Raw genomic sequence first — 21145 nt, 5'->3', positions numbered from 1 at the left:
AATCAAACTTCAGCTCTTACTGAGGCAGCTCAATAGTCCTAGTAATACATACTTAAAATCAGGGCAAAATCAGATACCATCGTGCACCAGATGCTAATGTGGTTCTGAGTCACCACACAGGAAATGCTAAACACCTTTGCTAACCAGCATCCTTGATCTCAGAGCTGGGTGGCAGCTGTCTGTCACTGGAAGGCCTCACACTCACTATGGTGCCATTGTCAGATTTCTCTTAAGTCAAGAAAATACAGTTGACAGCTAAGCAGAGAAGATGTTGATCACAAACTATAGGCTTTGTTTTTAAGATAGTGTGTCTAGATTTGAAAGACAGAAGGCCTAGGGCCAAGTCTCAACACATGCACCTTTTGTGGGGGGGTTTTACATCTGAACCTGGGTAAACCTGAAGGACTGTGAGCATCACTAATTCTGGGAGATTCTGGGAGGAAGTGGTGGCCGGCTTCAGCCTGGAGGGAAATGGGAAAGCTAGGAAAGATCAGGGAAGAGTGTTGTAGGCAGTGGGGACAGTATGCTTAAGCTGAGAGACAAGAAGCCAGGGACTGCAGATTGTTCAGCAGGCCAAGCTGTCGTGAAGATATGAAGAATAAAGACCTCAGTAAGCCTCGATCCTGCACATAATGGAGAGTCATGGCAATGAAGTTAAGCCACGGGGTCTTGTTGGGGAATGGGTCTCAGAATGCTTCTGAGATAGCAGTGTGGAGCAGCCTGGGCATGGGAGCAAAGGCTAAGGCAGCCATAGCTTAGCCCCATTGTTGGTTTTGTACTGTAGACCAGACCCAGGGCCTTGCTCATATTAGGAAGCACTCTACAGTAGAGCTGTATCCTAGCCCTTGGGTTTCTAAAACAGCCTCTATATTCCTCAGTCAAGCCTTGAGCCAGATCTTCCTGCCTCGGCCTCCCAAGTGCTAGGACTCCTTACAGGTGAGCACTTTATTCCATCATCTTATTAAGTGAACTACAGTCCTGTTCTCTTTACTTACATTGTTTAGACTTTGTTCCCCAAAATATGTTTTAAGCCTAGGACCCTGCATTGTGGTCACAACAAATTGTGACTCAGATCAGCAGTCCTCAACCTGTGGGTCCCAGACCTTTGAGGGTGGCATATCAGATGACCTGCATATCAGAGATTGATATCATGATTCATAATAGTAACAAAACTACAGTTATAAAGTAGCAACAAAATAATGGTTGGGGACCCACAACATGAGAACTGTAGGAAAGCATCAGGAAGGCCTAGAACCACTGCTCTAAGTGAGGCCAAACAAACAAAAGGCTGAACACAGATCCAACCACGAACTGCTTCCTGTTGGGCTAAGTTTTCAAGCCATGTTGTCACATAGCCAGTCGCCTTACCACATCTTCAGTTGCACATTCACTGGGTAGACTCACCTCAGCTGCCCTTAAGCCCCTCCCGCAGGCTTCCAGTTGCTAAGCGACCTGTTTGAGTATCATCAGCTACAGTTACCTTTTTAATCTTTCCTTAACTATTCTACATTAGTCCGGGCTTAAGGTGTGGCCTGCATTAAAGGCTGAGACTCGGGAGACTGCATTGTCTTCTGTGGAAAGCTGGCTTGCAGAGTCAATATGGCTTCTGAGGCCCAACCTTACCTTACTTGAAACTATGAAAACCGTTTTCATGTCTCACTGCTAATTACCCTTCCTGTGCTGCTAGTAACTGACTTATTTAGATCAGGCATGCTCTGTTGGGAGTGCATGTGTGTACATTTGTGTACCCCCAGTGTATCCATGTGCGGAGGTCAGAGGTCAGCATCAGTCTCCTCTTCTGTTGCTCTACACCTTATTTTTAAAACAGGACCTCTCACTGAGCCTGGAGCACAGTTTGGCTAAACTGGCCAGCCAAGCCCCTGAAATCCTCTTCCCTGTTTGTCTTCCTACCACTGGAGTTACAGGCTTACAGCACCACACCCTACTTTTTATTTAGGTGCTGGGGAGCCAAACCCAGGTCCTCGTGCAGATTAGCTGCTAAGCCATCTCCCCAGACTCAGTCACTCGATACGAAAGGTTTTAAGGACAGGCGTTAACCTTCTGTGCCACAGACCTTTAGCGTATTTACATCCATTCACACAAAATAACGTCGGAGGGGAGTTGTAACCCTTCTATGATCTCAGAGTATTGTTTTTATTGCTATTAATTAACATCTACTGCAGTGTGGGCTCTGCTGGTGGTGATATCACAGGCCTACTATACTTGAGTTCAGATCTACTGAACACTGAGTTATCTTTTTCCACAACCAAATTCACCTCGCCCCCAGTTGGGGTGCTGGGTTTTCTTTGACATGTTAAGAGTAAGCTGTTTTACGTTGCTTGCTCAGTTCAGGTTGTTGGATTGACTTGACTTACTGCTCCTGTGTGTGCCTTCTGCACCTGAACTGTTTGCAGCGTTAGCAGCAATTGAGGGCTTGGGTAGAAAGGAGTCAACAACTGACTGGAAAAGAAAGATTTCAACCGAAGCTCGCGGGGATGCTTTCTGGTTTGGGTTTTTGGGGGTTTTTTTGTTTTTGGGTTTTTTTTTGGTTTTTTGGTTTTTTGGTTTTTCGAGACAGGGTTTCTGTGTAGCCCTGTCTATCCAGGAACTCGCTCTGTAGACCAGGCTGGCCTCGAACTCAGAAATCTGCCTGCCTCTGCCTCCTGAGTGCTAGGATTAAAGGAGTGTACCACCACGCCCGGCGTGGTGATGCTTTCTGAAGAGCACCATGTCACTTTCCTGGGGTACCATGCCTCTAAAGTTCATAATGTTTGGCTGTATGTATTCTGATTTTTCAGACTTGCAACATCTGAGTGAAGCAAGTATCTGATTAGATAATTCACAGTAGGGTTTGTTTGTTCACACCCCTATTAGAAGTATCTCACAGGATCTGTCTTCTCAGCTTAGCTATTTTGGTGGCTGAAGAATCCTCCTATCACCCCTGTAAGGAAGGCAGATGGACCAGACCCTCTCCATCTTGACAGTGTAATCTGGGGGGTAGGGAGAGGGTGGCGGTAAAGTGTTGTAATTCCAGAGCTGTGGAGAGTACCTGGGGGGGCAATAAATGCTGAGATGGGCCTGTTCTAGACAACTAAATGCAGCTCCTTCAGGCCCTGGGGCTCCTATAATTGGGGTACCTACTTATTTTAGATGCTTCTAGTACTACACCCCAGCTCTCAAGAACATCTCTGGTCTTTGCAGACACCAGGCACACACATGCTATACAGACAAACACATGCAGATCAAGGTGCCAGAACCCACGCAGGACAGACTTACTCCATCCTGCCCACAACTTGTGTGTCCTTACCCCATTCTTCTGCTGAGACAACTGAGACTTAGAGAGATTGCTGTTGTCTCCCTAGATAGTAACTTGTTAGAAGGAAAACCAGGGCTATTCAACTCAAGCCGGGTGTCCTATGTCCAGATGGTCTCTTCTGGCTTCAGTAAACTAAGATGTGGCCAGAAGCTAAAGAATGTAAGAAAAGGTAAGACCAGCAGTGAGGTGTGGTAGCCAAGGCTCCCTGGAGGGAGGCTTACCTACCCTCGGCAGGGAAGATAGACTCAGAAAAGTAGAGGGAGCCTGCAGAATTCCTCAAGCAGGTGACCAAGCACGAGCCCGCAGAGGGTTACAGCCCATGTAACAGGCTGCTCAGATCAGGGCTCGTGGTTCATATCTGTTACTCTCTCATTAGGGAGCTGAGGCAGGTAGATCACCCTTCAAGGTGAGCCCTACACCTCCCAACAAAGGAATCCCTTTCTGGCCTTTGCAGGCACATGCATGGTACACAGACAAACACACATGCAGACAAAACACACACATTAAACAAACAAAGTGTTTTTTAACGCAACAAAGGGGCTGGAGAGGTGGTTCATTTGTTAAGCACTCGTTGCTCTTGCAGAAGGCATTCAGTTCCCAATACTCATGCAACCTATAACTCCAGGGCATCTCATATTCTTTTCTGGCCTCTAAGGCACTGCACACACACACACACACACACACACACACACACACACACACACGGTCATTAAAAGGAGGGAGAGGAGAGGTGGAGGGAATCCACAACCAAAGCAGTAGCTGCCAGCTGCAGTGGGACCAGTATGACGTTCTTTTTGTTTTGTTTTGTTTTTTCAAGGCAGGGTTTCTCTGTATAGCTCTGGCTGTCCTGGAACTCACTTTGTAGACCAGGCTGGCTCAAACTCAGAAATCCGCCTGCCTCTGCCTCCCAAGTACTGGAATTAAAGGCGTGCGCCACTACCGCCCGGCTAGTATGACATTCTAGAACTTCAAGATCATCCATCCACCAACACCATACTGGCTCCTACCCTATGCCCTCTGCAGCAGCATGGGTATCCATAGCAACTTCTTGACCTCCCCAGAAGCCAATTGCAACAGTGTGGAGTCTTCCAAAAGTATTTCTACAATGCCTGTGAACTGGGCTTAGGGTTCAGCTTCCATAGCGTCCCTGACCACGGATGAGGTGTTCCTTAAGACCAGATGACTGAGATAGAGATAGCCTGCTTGCCCTTGGGTGTCGCAGGGCTTTCCATCCTGCTGGCCCTTTTGGACTCCACCTGCTTGACTCCCATTTCCCTGCATCCCAACAGCCTACACCTCAACAAGGAGAGGGAGAGAGACAGAGAGGGAGGGAGGGAGAGAGAGAGAGAGAGAGAGAGAGAGAGAGAGAGAGAGAGAGAGAGAGAGAGATAGAGAGAGGGAGGGAGGGAGAGGGAGGGAGAGAGAGAGAGAGAGAGAGAGGGAGGGAGGGAGAGAGAGAGAAGGGGAGGGAGGGAGAGAGAGAGGGGGAGGGAGGGAGAGAGGGGGGGAGGGAGGGAGAGAGAGAGAGGGAGGGAGAGAGAGAAGGAGAGAGAGGGGAGAGGGAAAGAGAGAAGGAGGGAGAGAGAGAGGGGGGAGGGAGAGGGAGGGAGAGAGAGAGGGGAGAGGGAGGGAGAGGGAGAGAGAGGGAGGGAGAGAGAGAGGGAGGGAGGGAGAGAGAGAGGGAGAGGGAGGGAGGGAGAGAGAGAGGGAGAGGGAGGGAGGGAGAGAGAGAGGGAGAGAGAGAGAGGGAGAGAGAGGGAGGAGATGGGGGAGGGAGGGAGGGAGAGAGAGAGGGAGAGGGAGGGAGAGAGAGAGGGGAGAGAGAGAGGGAGGGAGAGAGAGAGAGGGAGGGAGGGAGAGAGAGAAAGAGAGAGAGGGAGAGAGAGAGAAAGAGAGGGAGAGAGAGAGAGGGAGGGAGAGAGAGAGGGGGGAGGGAGAGAGAGAGGGAGGGAGGGAGAGAGAGAGAGAGGGAGGGAGGGAGGAGAGGGGGGAGGGAGGGAGGGAGGGAGAGGGGAGGGAGGGAGGGAGGGAAGGAAGGAAGGAAGGAAGGATGGATATCCCCGCCTCTGGGCCCTAGCTGTGGACAAAGCCTGCCTTTTGTATTCTGAGTAATTGTGCCATTGTCAAGCGATGCTGAGATTATGTGTGATGGAGCCCCAGAAAATATATGTTCCTACAAACAGACTCGTAAGTCAATTAAAAAAAAAAAAAAAAAAAAAGCACGTATTGAAGATTGAGCAGGCTCCGAGCAGTGAACAAACAGTCCACTAGAGATGAAAATCCTCAAGACAGTGCATTCTTGGAGGGAGGGGCCCTCAGGCTCTGGTCTGAGGTCTGAAATGAGGCCTGCCCGTGGGAAGGAGTATAAGGAGGTTTCAGCCAGCTGGGTTGCAACCCTAGCTCTGTCCTTCAGATGAGAGCCTTGAGCAAGTAGCAAAATGCATAGACCTGTTCACTCATTTGAAAAATGGAGACGGAATGGCCTGTCTCCTATGATGGGGAAGACAAGGTGGGTTAACTTACAGAAAGCATTGCCACACAGCAGATGGGAAAGTACATGCTCAGAGAATGCTACCATTAGAGCAGAAATTTAACCCATCACCTTCTCACATGAGCCGGCCGGCCGATGTTGAAAGACCTGGGGGTTTTAAGGAAAGGGTCTCTTAACTGTTTGCACAGTGCAGACTGGCACATCACCTTCAAGAGCAGCTTGACAGTGTCCAAGACATCTCGTCTGCCTACAGTAGGACTCTAGGGGCAAGAGATCAAGCACACCTACTAAAATGTAGTAAATGTAGTAATGGGTAGGACCCTGCTGCCCTTCCTTCAAGGGTTCCTGGTCACAGCAGAGCTCTGGAGAGATGTGATTCTTCCAGCCAGGCATGGACAGACCTGCATTGAAGGAGGAGGCCAAAGGAAGAGGCATAGAGCAGGATGAGGAAGATTCCTATAAAGGAACACAAAACTGATAGGATAGTTCATGTCTGTCTTTGCAGTACTTGGGAGGCAGAGGCAGGGGGATTGCCATGAATTGGAGACCATCCTGGACTATAAAAGCAAGAGTAACATGGATACATACATACATACAAAGGGACACTAAAGAATCAAGAGTCTGTGGCAGTCAGACTAAAGGGCATGTGTTGGACCAGGAATGTACTCTACTGTCCACTCTGACATCCGTAGTAGGCATTACTAATCAATCATAGACCCTGACGTTAACATCCTTCTGAAATCATGTGCCTCTTAGTCTCTACTATCGTTGGCACAAAAAAAAAAGAAATCTAGGTAGCATCTTCCCTTTATATTCACCCCCTTCGGCCTTTTCCTTTTCATGGCTTATCAGCCTGGCTTGCAACCGCGATTGGCCCCCCTTTGCCTACCACAGGCCAGTGAAGCTAGGGATATGAGGGATAATTGCCAACAGCTTCATCCAATGGCTGGCAGGATGGGATGAGTGCCCCGCTTCCCTCCAGTGAGTACCTTCGAGATGCATCTTCACCAGTGTCCCCAAATGCCTTGCAGAATCCAGGTGCTGCCCCGTAACAGTGAGCAGCGTCTTTCCCTTCACCTCAGCTCCCTCACTCCACACCAGCATGTCCAGGATCCTTCCCATTAAGACTGCCTGTCCTGGGCTGGTGAGATGGCTCAGTGGGTAAGAGCACTCGACTGCTCTTCCGAAGGTCCAGAGTTCAAATCCCAGCAACCACATGGTGGCTCACAACCATCTGCAACAAGATCTGACTCCCTCTCTGGAGTGTCTGAAGACAGCTACAGTGTACTTACATATAATAAATAAATAAATAAATCTTAAAAAAAAAAAAAAGACTGCCTGTCCCCTGTTCTTGTCAGAGTGCCCAAGTCTGAGAAACCTACACTCAGGCTTCATGCCTGGGAAGGGAAGGGCCTTTCCCAAGCCATTGGCAAGGTCCTTGTGAGAGCCAATACGTAGCCCAGCACGGAAATCCCTAATGGGAACTCCTGGACACCTGGAGGTGGGTACTACCCTTGGGGTGGGCCTCAGAGCATCCGCATCTGCTTCAGGGCCTCTGTCTCCTCTGTAGACTAGACTGCTAAGGAATGTGCTCCATGCTGGGATAGAAGATATTCTGGAAAGCAGCTAGCTCCCACCCAGATACCACCCCAAAAAAGCTAAAAGATATATATCTCCATGCTTTCAACAATTCAAATATCTCTTTCTCTCTTTTATTTATCAATGTGTATGTGTGTGTGGTAGGGGTGCATGCATGCGTGTATGGAGTCAGGACAACTTTGTAGAGTGGGCGCTCTCCTTGTACCTGCACATTCATCCTGGGACTCAAATGAAGGTCCTCAGGCAGGCACCTTTATCCACTGAGCCATCCTGTTGGCTCTCAGAAATGAGAAAAGGAACTCTACCTTCGGGCCACTGAACCAAGACTCATGGCACTTCTGCCTGTGGCTTCCTTCAGCCAGGGGGCCTTGCCACCCTGCAGTCTGATGATGCAGAGGAGAAAAATGTGTTAAAGCCCTGGTTCCATCTCTCCCACATATAGTGTGACTTGAGGCACAAACACCAGCTTGTCATCTGTGGAATTGGATGCGTCACTGTCCAACTGCAACCTAGGGAAAGACGTGGTAGGAGCAGGTACCCCTGTCCTTTCCTCCATGGGGGAGGCAACCTGGGAGGAGAATGCCACAGGAGAGGGCACAGCCCTAGCAAAACCTGTTGCTGTCCTGCCCTCCCACAGGCTGCCCTTGGTGACGAGGTGGAGAACTCTACACTGAACCCTTTATTCCATCTCAGTTCCTGGAGATGAGTGTTGGAGCCATAAACAAAGTCTTCCCCCAGGTAAAGGCTGCCTGGGCCTGAACTGACTCTTGACCTAGGGAGCCATCCTGCAAATGGAAAGGGCTTGTGGGAGGGGACTCTAGGACCCACGGCCACATCCATCTGCCCTGGGGACTCGCTCCACCTGAGATCCATGAGTACTGAGAAGCAGAACAGGACACCTAGGGGTGTTAGGGCACTGTTGCTAGGAGGACCTGCCTGAGTCAGTTTGGAGGACAAAGGAGGAATGGGTCCTGGGTGGAAGCCGCACTACTGTACGGGTCGAAGTGTGGATATGTGAAGCCCAGGATGAGCCTGGGCTGTGGGAGACCAGAATTTTGCCCAGCCTGCTTCTGGTTTCTTGGCCAGGCAGATGCCGAGAGCAACATCACCACTAGAAGGAAAGCCCGCCCTGGAGATGAAGGTAAGGACAGAGGTGGGGGTCAGGCTAGGTGCTGTGGGTCCCTCCCTGGAAACTACCCTGACGCTGGGCAGAGAGTGTCTGAGGCTAGTGCAGCTCTTCTACCCCAGTGTGGGTGGTGAGGTCTGCCTCCAGCTTCCTGGTCAGCCATACTGACAGCTACTTGCTAGATAGAACTTTTCATTCTCTCCAGCTACCAGCATTTTCTGAGTGCCTACTATGTGCCTTTTGCCTGCTGGGCCACCACACAGAACCTATAACACCAAGGACCTCCAAACCAACCTCTGGCCCCCATGCCTGACCTGGATGCTCCTGTTGATCATAAGATGGAGTCGGCCAGGACCACACACTTGTACTTATTATGTTTCCCCAACTCCTGTGCAGCCGGGACCTTTGTATCTCCCTGGGTCCATCTTGGCCTGCAGTTGATGAAGGAGGAAACAGATAGATGCTAAGAAGGGTTATAACCCTTTGCAGACCCTTCTGCCTCAGATCCCTGGGGCTGCAGACCTCAGTTTCAGGACAACCCTGGGTGGGTGGGGTACTAGAAGCAGCTGAAGCTAAGAGAGGTTGGATAATCAGGTCACAGTTATATGGCATCGGAAAGGAGGCCCTGGTTGCTAAGCTTCAGGGTCATGCCCCATGCTGGTGGCTTTTTCCAAGTTGTCACCCAGTGTGGCTGACCGTGGGTGTGGTTTTTCTTCCTTTGCCCTGGGTGGGCAGTTTCTGAAGTTTCTGGCTTTAAAGTGGGCATCACCAGCAAGGCAAGAGCTCTGCCTGCTGCTCCAGTCTTGCCTGCAGCCCCACCTTGCACACAACATGAACTGCACAAATATTTGAGGAGCAACCACTCAGCTGGCTCTGCTGCCCAGTATCAACACGATCTCTCTGGTGACCCAAGTTTACTCTGTGTTGCTGGCCACAAAGGAACCACCAAGCAGGGCTCTAGAAGCCTAGGCTTTTTAATGTATACTACGCCTCCTGTAGGACTGTTGTCTCCTCTACCAACACACACCCACATACCTACATCCTCACCAGCCACCCACCAGGCCTCTCCTCCCAGACCCTCTCCCTGGAAGGCCTGCTCTTTGAGGCCTCTGCCCTGCCCCACCTCATAAATCAGCTGGTTTTCCCGAGGTCCCTATATCACCCGGAGCTCCTCAGAGTCCTGTCCACACCTCCCTAGCTACCTTTCATTTGACACTGCAGGCACAGGTCTTGCTGACAGGTGGCTGGAAACTTGAGTGGAGCGTATTAAATGAGCCAAATCAGGATCCTCCCCTTGTCTGTCTTCTGTATCTCTAGTTTGCGAGCTTGCACATGCATGTGCTCACACCCACAAACCCACACAGGGCACCAGTGAGAGCAATGCCTGTCTCAGAACCTAAGAGCCCCAGGGATGAGTGAAACCTGCCTCTGCCCTTCTGTGGCCTGACACAGGAGTCTTAGTCGCTTCCTTCCTTCCTAGTTGACCATGTCTGGCCCTCCAGGTGAGGCTGAGAGCTCTCAGAAGTGGAGGGAAGCTACTTTCCTGCCTTCTACAGAGCAAGGTGCCCACGAGGCCCCCAGGAAAGCTGCTTTGCTTCGTTTTGCAGGCAAGCAAGAAGTAGGGGAAGTAAGCCAAGCATAGTGGCACACACCCTTAATCCCAGCACTTGGCAGGTGAAGGTAGGCAGATCTCTGTGAGTTCAAGACCAGGCTGGTCTACCTAGTGAGTTAGGATAGCCAGAGCTATATAGTGAGACTCTGTCTTAAAAAAAACAAACAAAAGAAACAAAAAGAATCAGGGGAGCCAAGCACAATTCTAGAGCGTGGGACCTCTGCCAGCTACTCCTGTTACTGCTGTCACCACAATGCCTAGGAACACTGTGGCACTTGGTAGACGCCCAGCAAACACTTAGCTCACACTTTGCACCTGCTGTTTTAGAATACTCATTCAAGAAACCAATACCACCCAGCAAACTACAGTAACCCTCATGGTGCCGGCTTAGCACTCAAGAAGACTGGGACACAGAAAAGCAAATGGCTCACTGTGTGGCTAGGAATCCATGGAGCTGGGACTCCAGGCCACATTCGGGGGGGGGGGGCACTAGAATGGACGACAGGCTGGAAGTGAGCAAAGGGTCTGGGGGTTGGCATCAAACAGGTGTCATGGCTCAGCCCAGAGCAGGGGTGACCAGGACGTCCTCAGCCCAGAGCAGGGGTGACCAGGACATCCTCAGCCCAGAACAGGGGTGACCAGGATGTTTGCTTCTTTGAACCTCAGTTTGTCATCCACAGAAATCAAGTTCAGGTCCAGTCCATCGTGGCAGGGACTCAGGGAGCTGAAGAGGTGCTCATATCACTCCCTCAGTGGGAAACAGAGGGATGGATGCAGTCACTGCTTGCTCCTCAGTTCTCTCCCCACTCATGCAGCCCAGCAGCCCATTTAGGGAATCGTATTGCCCACAGTGGATGAACTTTCCCACTGCAATGAATACCAAGACAATCCTCCCCACCCCACCCCACCCTGCGCAAGCATGTCCCCAGGCCCCTCTGGGTACACAGATGTCCACTGTCCTATCAATGCCCTTGGTCACGAGGATAGGCTAGGAAGGACAGGAAGGAGAGACAGCCTCTATGGAGCAGAGGCTAGCCCCTGCTGGCATTTGGTGATGATGGAGAACAGGCAGGACCAGAGATTGTCATGGAAGTCTTAGAAATGCATCCTCTAGCCCTAGTACTCCCTGACTAGGGAGGGCTGCCTGCAGGGGGGGGGGTCTTGGGGGAATCCCTTCACCTCTTCATTGTCTTCCCCTCCACAGGCTGTGGCCCACTCTGCTGCTCACGCCGTGGGGCCTGCCTCTCGGTCGGCCTGCTGCTCCTGCTGGCCATGCTCGCTGCCTTGCTTGCTGTGGCCACCATCCTCGGACATCCACCCCGCACACCAGGTCAGGGGGCAAGAAGGAGGCATGGAGGCTCAGGGAGACGGGAGCCCCAGCCCTGCCTGGCTTCTCCCAGAGTGGCTTAAGTGGTTCCTTAAGGTGCAAGAAGAGAAACCTGTGTATATGGATACAAGTCTGAGAGACCATTTGCACACACATCCTTGTCATGTGCTACCTTAAATTTTTTCTTTTAAACTTGAAAGTTTATTTTTATGTGTATGAGTGTTTTTTTCCTGCATATATCCGTCTATACCACATGTGTGCTTGGTGCCCAGGGGTGACAGAAAATGATGTCAAAACCCCCTGGAACTGTACTTACGGATGTTTGTAAACATCCATATGGATGCTGGCAGTTGAACCCAGGTCCTCCAGAAGAGCAACAAATGTTCTTGACCACTGACTGAGCCATCATCTCTCCAGCCCCAGCGTGATCTATTGAGAGGTCCTGGGTTTGCTGTTACTTCCTCTAAGAAATTCTCTCTGATCCCCACGCTGAGCTAGGAGTGTCCCGTCAGTCCCCGCAGCCACTGTATTTCTTAGTCTCCTTGTTGGGAACCCTGGATATTCTCTCAACCACATATCAGGCTGTGTCCAGAATTTCCCTGCAGTCTGGCTTCAGTGCTGAACTGCCCAGTGCAGCCCCCACCCTCAGGGAGCAGTTTAGAGAACTATATAAACTTGATTCAATAAACACTCGGGCCTAAAGGGGGGATCGGGAGTCTGGAGCCAGGGCTCTCCTCCAATCAGTGGGATGGGAGTTAGGGTGGAAAACCCCGTGGGAGGTGGAATAGACAGGAAGTGAGAAGGGGAAGTGGGGATTGGTTAGCAGAGGGCGGAGGGCTAGCATCCCCGGCATAGGGACCAGCATATGGAGTTCTAGGGTGGGAGGAAGCATGAGGAGAGAGAGCTGGCAAGAAGACAGTGGATGAGAGCAAGTGGTCAGGTGCCCAGGGCCTCAAAAGCTGCCCTTGGAAGGGAGGCCATATTCCAGGAGCCTAAGGAGGGAATTGTCCCAGCCTTCTTCCTAACTCTCTGAGAGATGGCTCCATGGCCGGGCAGGGCTGTTGTAAAGGATGAGGAAGAGGAAGTGTGAAATCATACCATTCCACCTGCCGGTGCAGAAGGGGGACCTGCAGCCACGGGCCTGTGTGTGCACATGTGTGTCAGTGCCTGCGTGCATGCGGTTGCCTGCCTGTGCATGTGTGTGAGTGCCTGCATGCATGCGGGTGCCTGCCTGTGCACGTGTGTGTGAGTGCCCATGTGCTTGCAGATGCCTGCTTGCTTGTGTTCACTCATTTATGGTGTGTGTGTGTGTGTGTGTGTGTGTGTATGCCTGTATGTGTGCTGGTGCCTGCCTGCCTTTCGTGTATGTTAGTGTGCATGTCAGTACATCTGTGTACATGTGTGTCAGTGCATGCATGGGTGTCTGTGTGCATCTGTTGCTGTAAGCATGTGCAGGAAGGTGCAGGCGTGTGCATGTGAGCATGTTTATCTTCTTGTGTATATCTGCGACAATGTGTGTCCCTCAGAGTGCCTTCTGTGATTAGCTGAGGTAGCTCTGGGAACGGAGACGTGGCTCCTACTGGCTCAAACACACTTGCACACGTGCCCATAGGCACCGCCTATGACCTCTGTCTCCTTAAGTCAGTTTCTCCTTTAAATCTTGGGGAGTATCCCTCCTCAGGTTTGGTTTAAAGGTAACACTTCTTATGAGTTCATAGAGGAAAAATAAAAAATATGGAAGTTTGCTGACTGTTAAGGTATACCCAGATGGAAGGGATTGTCACATGCTGTCCCCAGACAGCCAAATATACAGCTTCCAACCAGCTAACCTGATCCAGGAGGTCCATCGTTAAAGCGATGTGACAGACAGCATGCTGTCCTTAGTGCTTCCTGTGTGACCAAACCACCCTGCACAGCCTGTGAGCCACAGTGTCTAGAATAACCCTATTCCAGACATCCTCCATACCTCTATTTTGAGAACAAAGGACTTTAGGCTGGAGGAGGCCAGGTCAACTGTGCCTGTCATACTGTGGCAGTGGCAGAATGGCAGCTTCAACTCCACACATGCCTTGGAGCTCAGAGCCTCTCTGCTGCCCGAGGCCCTCCAGGAGCTCAAAGGGGCTGCCTGGGGGACCTTGTGCAGTGCCCACCTCAAGGCTGTGTTTTCGAGCTCCACCTTCACTCTAGGGTCTCTCTTGCCCACACAGAGACTCACTCCTGCGTGACACTGGCCAACAGGACAGGGTTCTTGTGCCACGACCGAAGACACTGCATCCCAGCCCATGCTGTGTGCGATGGCATCCGCACCTGTCCTCATGGTGAGGACGAGGCTGAGAGCCTGTGCCGTGAGTACCCCTCAATCCCACGCCCCTCTTCATCCCCACAACCACCTTAACTTCCCTTGCAGATCTGTAGAACACCCTTAGGTACCACCTCCATGTCCTTGTGCCTGTGGTAATATGGTACCTCAGCCCAGACCTTCTGCTGCACACTGGGGGATCTTTTACTGTCATCTCCACTCAGCCCGTGTGGCCACCCTTGATGGCAGCCTTACCTGAATCCTGCTAGAGATCAACAGCCCTGCTTTGGACTCTTATAGACCTTTGCTTCCCTGTGTCATGTCCCTAGTCATACTGGCGTCACTCCTATTGGCTATGAATGCCTCTGTGGTAGACTGTTCTGGTCTGCTTGATCCTGTGGTCCCAGCACCTGGGACAAAGGTGTCCAGAATGACTTTCTGAATGAATGAGGATGTGAATGAATGAGTTGAAAGACCTGGCCCCATGCCTTAGACCCATGTTCTTAGGAGAACACAGTATGAACACAAAAGTATAAATTAGTGGAGAGACCCAAAGCAGGGTGACAGCTACGAGCTGGGGCAGGGGTAGGGGGCACTGGGCCTCAGTCCAAATCCAAGAGTTGCCGTGCACATTGCAATCCCAGCACTTGAAAGGTCAATGCAGATGACCAGGAGTTCAAAGTCATCCATTTCAAGTTTCAGCCCAGTCTGCTTAAATGAGGCCCCGTCTCAACAACAACAAAAGGCGCCACTGGGTCCACACTCCAGCTCCTATCCCATGCGCTACTCCAGCATGACAAGTGACTGTCCAGCCTCTGCTTAAGTGTTTCCAGGATGGGGAGCCCACTACCTGAGCTGGCCTGGGTTTGTGTGAATTTGGGTCACCCTGTCCACAACTCCCTGGGGTCCATGTGTAAGAAATCCAGTTCTACCTGCTATGTCCTGATGAGTGGAGGCTTCTTGGAGATTGAAGGTTAGCAGAGGTGACAAGGGGGACTGCTGCAGTGAGTATGTACACAATGCTGAGGGTGGGGACATACAAGGGGTGCTCTCAGGGACCCCTTGTCACCCCACAAGGGTTGCACAGAGTTAGAACACTCCACTCTTTGGAACTGATCTCCTTCCTGGAAGACCTCCAGAATGAATGGGGAGAGCCTGCAGTAGGACAGGGTGATCCAGCCACAAGTGACTGAGGTACTGTGGTCAGAGGTGAGTTTGTCTTGCCCCATTTTTCCCTGTATAGGAGATGTGCCCCAGAGCCTCCCCAGCTTCCTCCTGACCACCTGTGGAGACCCAGACTCCTGGATCTACTCAGACCAGAAATGTGATGGCGTCAACAACTGTGGAGACTGCTCAGATGAGCTGAGCCCAGGTAGGGGTCTGGCCACAGGCGGGCAGCAGCCAAGGGCATGGTCCCCTGCATACTGTCCCTGCATTCTGGGAAGAAAATTTCCCCTCCTACTTGAACATGTCTGGCTAGAGGTGCTTGCTGTGAGAGGCTCTTCTGTGGAGGATGCTATCTTCAGGGCATTGACTGGACACTAGGACCCAGGGGGTGACCGAGCAAAGAGACTGCATGGCCTTTCTGGGTCTGAGCCTTCTGTCCTAGGCATCTCCTAATAGCCCTAAGAGGAGAGCAGGGCAGGACTTGCTGGCCCAGTTCATATGTGGACAATCCCAAGCACCAAGAAGGGAGCAGATAGCTACGGGAAGGGAGTATGGAGTGAAGGACCTCCTTAGACATCCTTACATTCTTTCCCCAGCACTGGGAAGATGCTTGGTCAGTGTTGCTGCACCGCATCAGGACCAAATTCAATGCCCATGGTAGAAAGGGAGAACGGGCCACAGGTTCCTAACTTCCCCAAGCTGAGAGTGTACCATGTCTGGTGCACACTCCCACACACAATAAATAAATAAATATAATACAGAAATGAAAGGTAAGGCGCTAAAGATGCAACTCAGGTGGTAGAGCAGCTCCCTAGTGTGCCCGAGCCCTGGGTGGATCCTCGGCATGGCATAAATGAGCTATACATTTCTGTAACCCCAATACTCCGAGAGTAGAGGCAGGAAGGTCAAAAGTTCAAGGTCATCATTGGCCTCATAGATGAAGGGCAGCCTGAGACTCTGTCTCAAAAGACAAAAGGTGAAGGACAATCAAGGAAGACGCTGTAGACCTTAAGCCTCCACACAAGTGCACATATATGTGTCCATGCACTCATATGTGTACATGTTTGTGTGGGCACACATGCACACACATTCTATGCCCAGTGTTAAGACAACAAATATGTTCTGAGCACTGTTGAGGTGGCCTGTGCCAGATTCTAGAAGGGAGAGTCAGGAGTCAGATCCATCCCCAGGACCACACCATGCTGGTGCCAAGAGGAAGTACTGGGACCTTGGAGAATCTACCAGATACCTCAGAAAAGGCATCACGGAACATGCCATAGAGAACAGGGGCCAACAGTCTGGACTGGTGTGTAGAGAGGAATGGGGGAGCCACGGATATAGGACAGGGGACAGAAGAGTGAGGCACCCCCAGAGTATCCAAGGGATCGCTCATTGAAGGAGTGAGAGTGGGGCAGGAAGCTGGGCTGGGTGGTGCAGCATCTCCACATCCCTTAATTCCCGAACACTGTCTGGCTTCCTCTACTCAACCACTGAGGCTTAGCCGGGTGAACAGGTCCCACAGCCTGTGTACGACCTGTGAGGCTGCAATTCTCTCTGCTGCTGGGAAAGCCCACACAGTTACCCACACTAGATGGCCTAAGGCTGCAGGAACTAGGCGTGTTGCAGATCTAGAGAGCACCCTCTTGTCTGGAGAACCCAGGATCAACAGCTGCTTCTTGCACTGTCTCTTGTCTCCCCAGTGACTGTGTGCCCGCCCTGTGGCCCTGGGTGGTGGCGCTGCACTCCGACTGTGTTCAAGTACTGCAGCTGTGTCCCGAGGGATCTGTGCCGGGACAGCGTGCAGCACTGCTCTGACTGGTCAGACGAGTATTCCTGTCCTGGACCCCAAGTGAGCCCCCCTCCGTAGCATGGAAGCTGACACCCAGATCCTTTCACCAGAGCACCAAACCCTGGACTTTTGCCATCTCCCAGTGGCCCCGGCCCCCATTGTCTCTGAACAGGAATTGTCTTTCCTCCTTTCAAGTGTCTCAGCCTCCACTTGAGCACATCAATGACAGGGAGCTCACCATGTTAGGCACTCTAATAAGACGAGGTGTCTGCCTCCATCACTTTAGGCCTGTCTAATGGCACCACATAGAGGAGACATGCTCCTTGACTCCAGAGCAGGCCTGAATTTCCGATCTTGTCATTCCTTGAAGAGACAGATAAATGTGTGGCTTAAATGCCAAGTGAGTTTAGCCCCATGGGGTAGAAAACAAGGCACACACATTTCCCGTCATTCCGCACCTAAGGCAGAAACTGCTGAGTTCAAGGCCATTGTAGCTTGTTGCTCAACTCCCCAGCAGCCTTGACTGATCACATGAGGTTGCATATGGCACTTGGGACCTAGTATCTTTCTAGTTTCCCACTCTCCTGGAGGCTTGTGGCTGTAGAATAGAAGACCCAGAGAAAGTGCGCAACATAGAAGAACCCCTCAATGCCTTTAGCCTGTCTCAGCCCTGCTTCACCCCACAGTCACCTGGAGGTTTATATTTCGGTCCTGAAGCCAGAACGACATTCCCCTGCATCCCTTGTATCCCTTCTAGCTTCCTAACACCCAGGCAGGCAAGGAGAGGGGTGCTCATTAGACAGATGGGGAAACTGAGGCCCAGGGGATGACTCGCCCAGGGTGGACCCTGTGAGGTTTGAAAATGGCATCCAAGGAGTAGCTGGGCCCTGGCCATTCATTTGTTCTTTCACCACTTGTGTATTCCTTCACCCATTTCTGAGCTGAGTTGAGCTGAGCTGAGCTGAGCTGAGCTGAGCTGAGCTGAGCTGAGCTGAGCTGAGCTGAGCTGAGCTGGGAGCTGGGGGCTGGGGGCTGGGGCTTGGGGGATGGGTCCCCCAGAGAAAAGGCCTGGGTCCTGGCACATGAGCAGTAGGGGGTCTTATAGAGAGTCCACCACACACCATGCAGGGATGAGTGAGACAGCAGAACTGTGGGGTCCCCTTAAGGGGATGGTCTCAGCAATGCCTCTTCAGCTGGGTTTCTCTGTAGAAGGTGGGGGCTCTTTTCAGGAGGAGGGCATTCATGCTTGGCCCATATGAGACATGTAACAGTTCTGATTAAACCATGGGTTATTCAGCAGGCGGGAGGGGCCAAAGCATGGGCATATGCAGGACCTGAAGATCCTCACTTCATAGTAAGAGTGCTGGAAACTCAGAATAGCCAAAGCAAACCAGTTTATTTTGTGACCTTGCAAGGCAACAGCTTAGAAAGGCAGGTTCGCCTAAGGGAGTCCAGAGGGTATTTATAAACTCTAATGCATGCGCCTCCCCGATCTTGCGAGTGACCAGGAGGGCACAACCTTACAGGCACTGAGGTCTCCTCTGTCCTTTATATTTGTGTGTGTTCATCTGTTTTATATCCTGTGTATTTCAAGGCTTCTCAGACGCAGGCAAGCTTGGTTATGAGTAATTTTCTCATCTCAAATTTTAGTATGGATAGGGGTGTAGCTCAGCAAACTGTGGGTCGGGGTAGGCAGAACGGTAGGCATTCATTAGCAGAGAGCTAGTGTTCTCTGTTCAGCTTTCAGTGGGACTAAGTTGGCTCAAGGAACCTTCAAAATTGAATCATCAAATTTCTATTACAAGGTGTGTGTGTGTGTGTGTGTGTGTGTGTGTGTGTGTGTGTGTGAGGGGCACAGTAGTGGGGAGAGAGTAAATCAATACAGGTAGCAAGAATCAATACAGGTAGCAAGAATCAATACAGGCAGCAAGAATCAATACAGGTAGCATCTCAGTTCATCCCGCTGGCAGTGGCCAGTGAGGGAGCCATCAGGGAAATTAAGCCCGGAAAGTTGACTGTTTTGTTTTGTTTTTTCTTTTTTCTTTTTTTAAGATTTATTTATTTTATTTACATGAGTACACTGTATCTGTCTTCAAACACACATCAAAAGAGGACATCAGATCCCAGGATTGTCAGGAGAAAACAATCTCCCGGGGCTTGCCCTCTGCTGACATGTATGTTCACACATGCACACAAAAATAAATGGAAATGGCTGGTGAGATGGCTCGGCGGTTAAGAGCACCGACTGCTCTTCCAGAGGTCATGAGTTCAAATCCCAGTGACCACTTAGTGGCTCACAACCATCTGTAATGAGGAAACAAGCAAACAAACAAGCAAACAAAAACCTATAGGCTTGAGCAAGTGGGATGGGAGCAAGAGGGAGAAGGGAAGCAGAGAAAAATAAATAGAAATATAAATAAAATAAATAAGGTGGAGAATGGTTGATGGAGACACCCAGTGTCAACTTTTGGCCTCCATGTGCACACTCGAAATAGGGCAACAATCTTACTGGCTAATAAATAGGGATGATGGGGCTGGGCAAACCGCTCAATGGGTAAAAGTGTTTCTTGTGAAAGCATGAAGACTTGAGTTTGAATTACAAGAACCCATGTAAAAGTTTGGCTCATGGTGAATGTTTTTGTAATCCCAATACCTGTACATGCAGGAGACAGGAGGCAAAGGCAGGAAGGAACCCTGGAAACTCAAGGGCCAGCAAGTCTGTGTGCAATGGCGAATATCAAGGGCCAGCAAGTCTATATGCAATTGCGGATATCAAGGGCCAGCAAGTCTGTATGCAATGGTGGATATCAAGGGCCAGCAAGTCTGTGTGCAATGGCGAATATCAAGGGCCAGCAAGTCTGTGTGCAATGGCGAATATCAAGGGCCAGCAAGTCTGTGTGCAATGGTGAATATCAAGGGCCAGCAAGTCTGTGTGCAATGGTGGATATCAAGGGCCAGCAAGTCTGTATGCAATGGTGGATATCAAGGGCCAGCAAGTCTGTGTGCAATGGTGGATATCAAGGGCCAGCAAGTCTGTATGCAATGGTGGATATCAAGGGCCAGCAAGTCTGTATGCAATGGTGGATATCAAGGGCCAGCAAGTCTGTATGCAATGGTGGATATCAAGGGCCAGCAAGTCTGTGTGCAATGGTGAATATCAAGAAACCCTGCCTCAAAAAAGGTTAAAGGCAAAGACAGACGCCTGTGGTTGTCTTCTGACACACTGTTGCATGTAAATGTTCACATTGTCTCTGTCTCTCTCTCTGTCTCACACTCACGCACGTGCATGCATGCACGCACACGCACACACACACACACACCTACACACACATGCACCATACACAATAAGTAACTTAATTAAAGCCTATCAGGGAGAAGCAAGGCAGCTTGTGCGCACTGCGACACTGAGGGCAAAGCATTGTGTGCATGTGTGCAGATTGTGTGGCCTGACACTTATGGAGCACCTCACTATTCCTGAGCATGGTAGTCTCAGTGTCTGGAGTGTGCACAGTGGCCCTAGGGGCTGGCTTCTGACAGGGGACTTGGCTGCAGGCCATAGTTTGTTTTTAGCAGGACGAATACATTGGATTTCTTCATGTGAAGAGGGACTTAGGCTGGAGAATCAGGGTCTAGTCCAGACTATTCTGCAGGCTCAGAATAGCCTGGATTAGACCCTTGTGAAAGTTCATGCAGAAGACTGGGGTGCCCAGAGGACCTGTGGCTCTCACCAGCATCAGCAGTGGGGGTCTGTGAAGATTTCCCCTGCACCACTGCACACTACTGTAGGTCCTTATCAGCCTGCCTCAGCAATCTCATTTTCTCTCCAGCCTACCACCGCTCAGTCTGGTATCATTGGACACAACTTCCCAGAAGCATAGAGAGCGATCACACAGCTTTTTAAGACCCAGGGGTTCAAGGTTGATAGCCCCAAGTCCAATGGCTACTCTAAGCCTCCTGAAGTCTTGCTCTTTCATCCAGGTCTCCGCAGATGGGAAGCTGGAACCTGGCAGGTGCCACAGAAGGTGTGCAGGAGGTAGCTGGCATGTGTTCCTCTTTTGTTTATTGAACCTTCATAAAGGAGCAGGTGTCAAGGCCACCACCCAAACAATTCTCTGTAAGGGATTCCAGGAAGATACAGGCCTGGGGGCTGGGCCAAGCCGACCCACCTCTGGCGCCAGGTCTCAGAGCAGCCAGAGAGACAGCTCAGTAGCCAGTGCCAATATTTGCCCTGGCCCCACCTCCGTGTTCCCAGCCCCAAGATCAGGCTCTAGATACAGCAGGTTCTTTGCTGTGCAAAGGCGAAGGGCTGGATGCATGGAGGAATTTAAAGTGGCTCCAGCTGGGCCCCAGGATTTGGGTTGAAAATCTGCTCTTGGTTAAGATGGCACTTGCCTGCCATCTCTGTTTGCTGGGGCTCTC

At 51.0% G+C, this 21145-nt stretch overlaps 1 protein-coding gene across 1 annotated transcript; it reads left to right on the top strand.

Annotated features, from left to right (window-relative positions):
- Positions 1 to 8045: 8045 nt before the first annotated feature.
- Positions 8046 to 20604, top strand: Ldlrad1 (low density lipoprotein receptor class A domain containing 1). The gene is made up of 8 exons (XM_085839520.1): positions 8046 to 8144; positions 8493 to 8547; positions 11349 to 11474; positions 13679 to 13816; positions 15014 to 15142; positions 16638 to 16786; positions 19392 to 19691; positions 20554 to 20604. Exons 1-8 carry the CDS (start codon positions 8109 to 8111, stop codon positions 20602 to 20604), a joined length of 984 nt encoding a protein of 327 aa, XP_085695646.1. The 5' UTR covers positions 8046 to 8108.
- Positions 20605 to 21145: the final 541 nt, after the last annotated feature.

This window comes from Mus caroli, unplaced genomic scaffold (assembly GCF_978045245.1).
Source record: "Mus caroli unplaced genomic scaffold, Mus_caroli_1 scaffold_6, whole genome shotgun sequence".
Taxonomy (NCBI): Eukaryota; Metazoa; Chordata; class Mammalia; order Rodentia; family Muridae; genus Mus; species Mus caroli.
The sequence above is the reverse complement of the archived record's forward strand: the minus strand, read 5'-3'. Positions and strand labels throughout refer to the sequence as shown.

Excerpts from the sequence above, each read along its gene's own strand:
- Ldlrad1 (XM_085839520.1), top strand. The coding sequence starts at position 8,109 with ATGAGTGTTGGAGCCATAAACAAAGTCTTCCCCCAG. Across the intron at positions 8,548-11,348 it reads AGCCCGCCCTGGAGATGAAG|GCTGTGGCCCACTCTGCTGC; the intron begins GTAAGGACAGAG and ends TCCCCTCCACAG. Across the intron at positions 19,692-20,553 it reads TATCAAGGGCCAGCAAGTCT|CCTACCACCGCTCAGTCTGG; the intron begins GTATGCAATGGT and ends TTTTCTCTCCAG.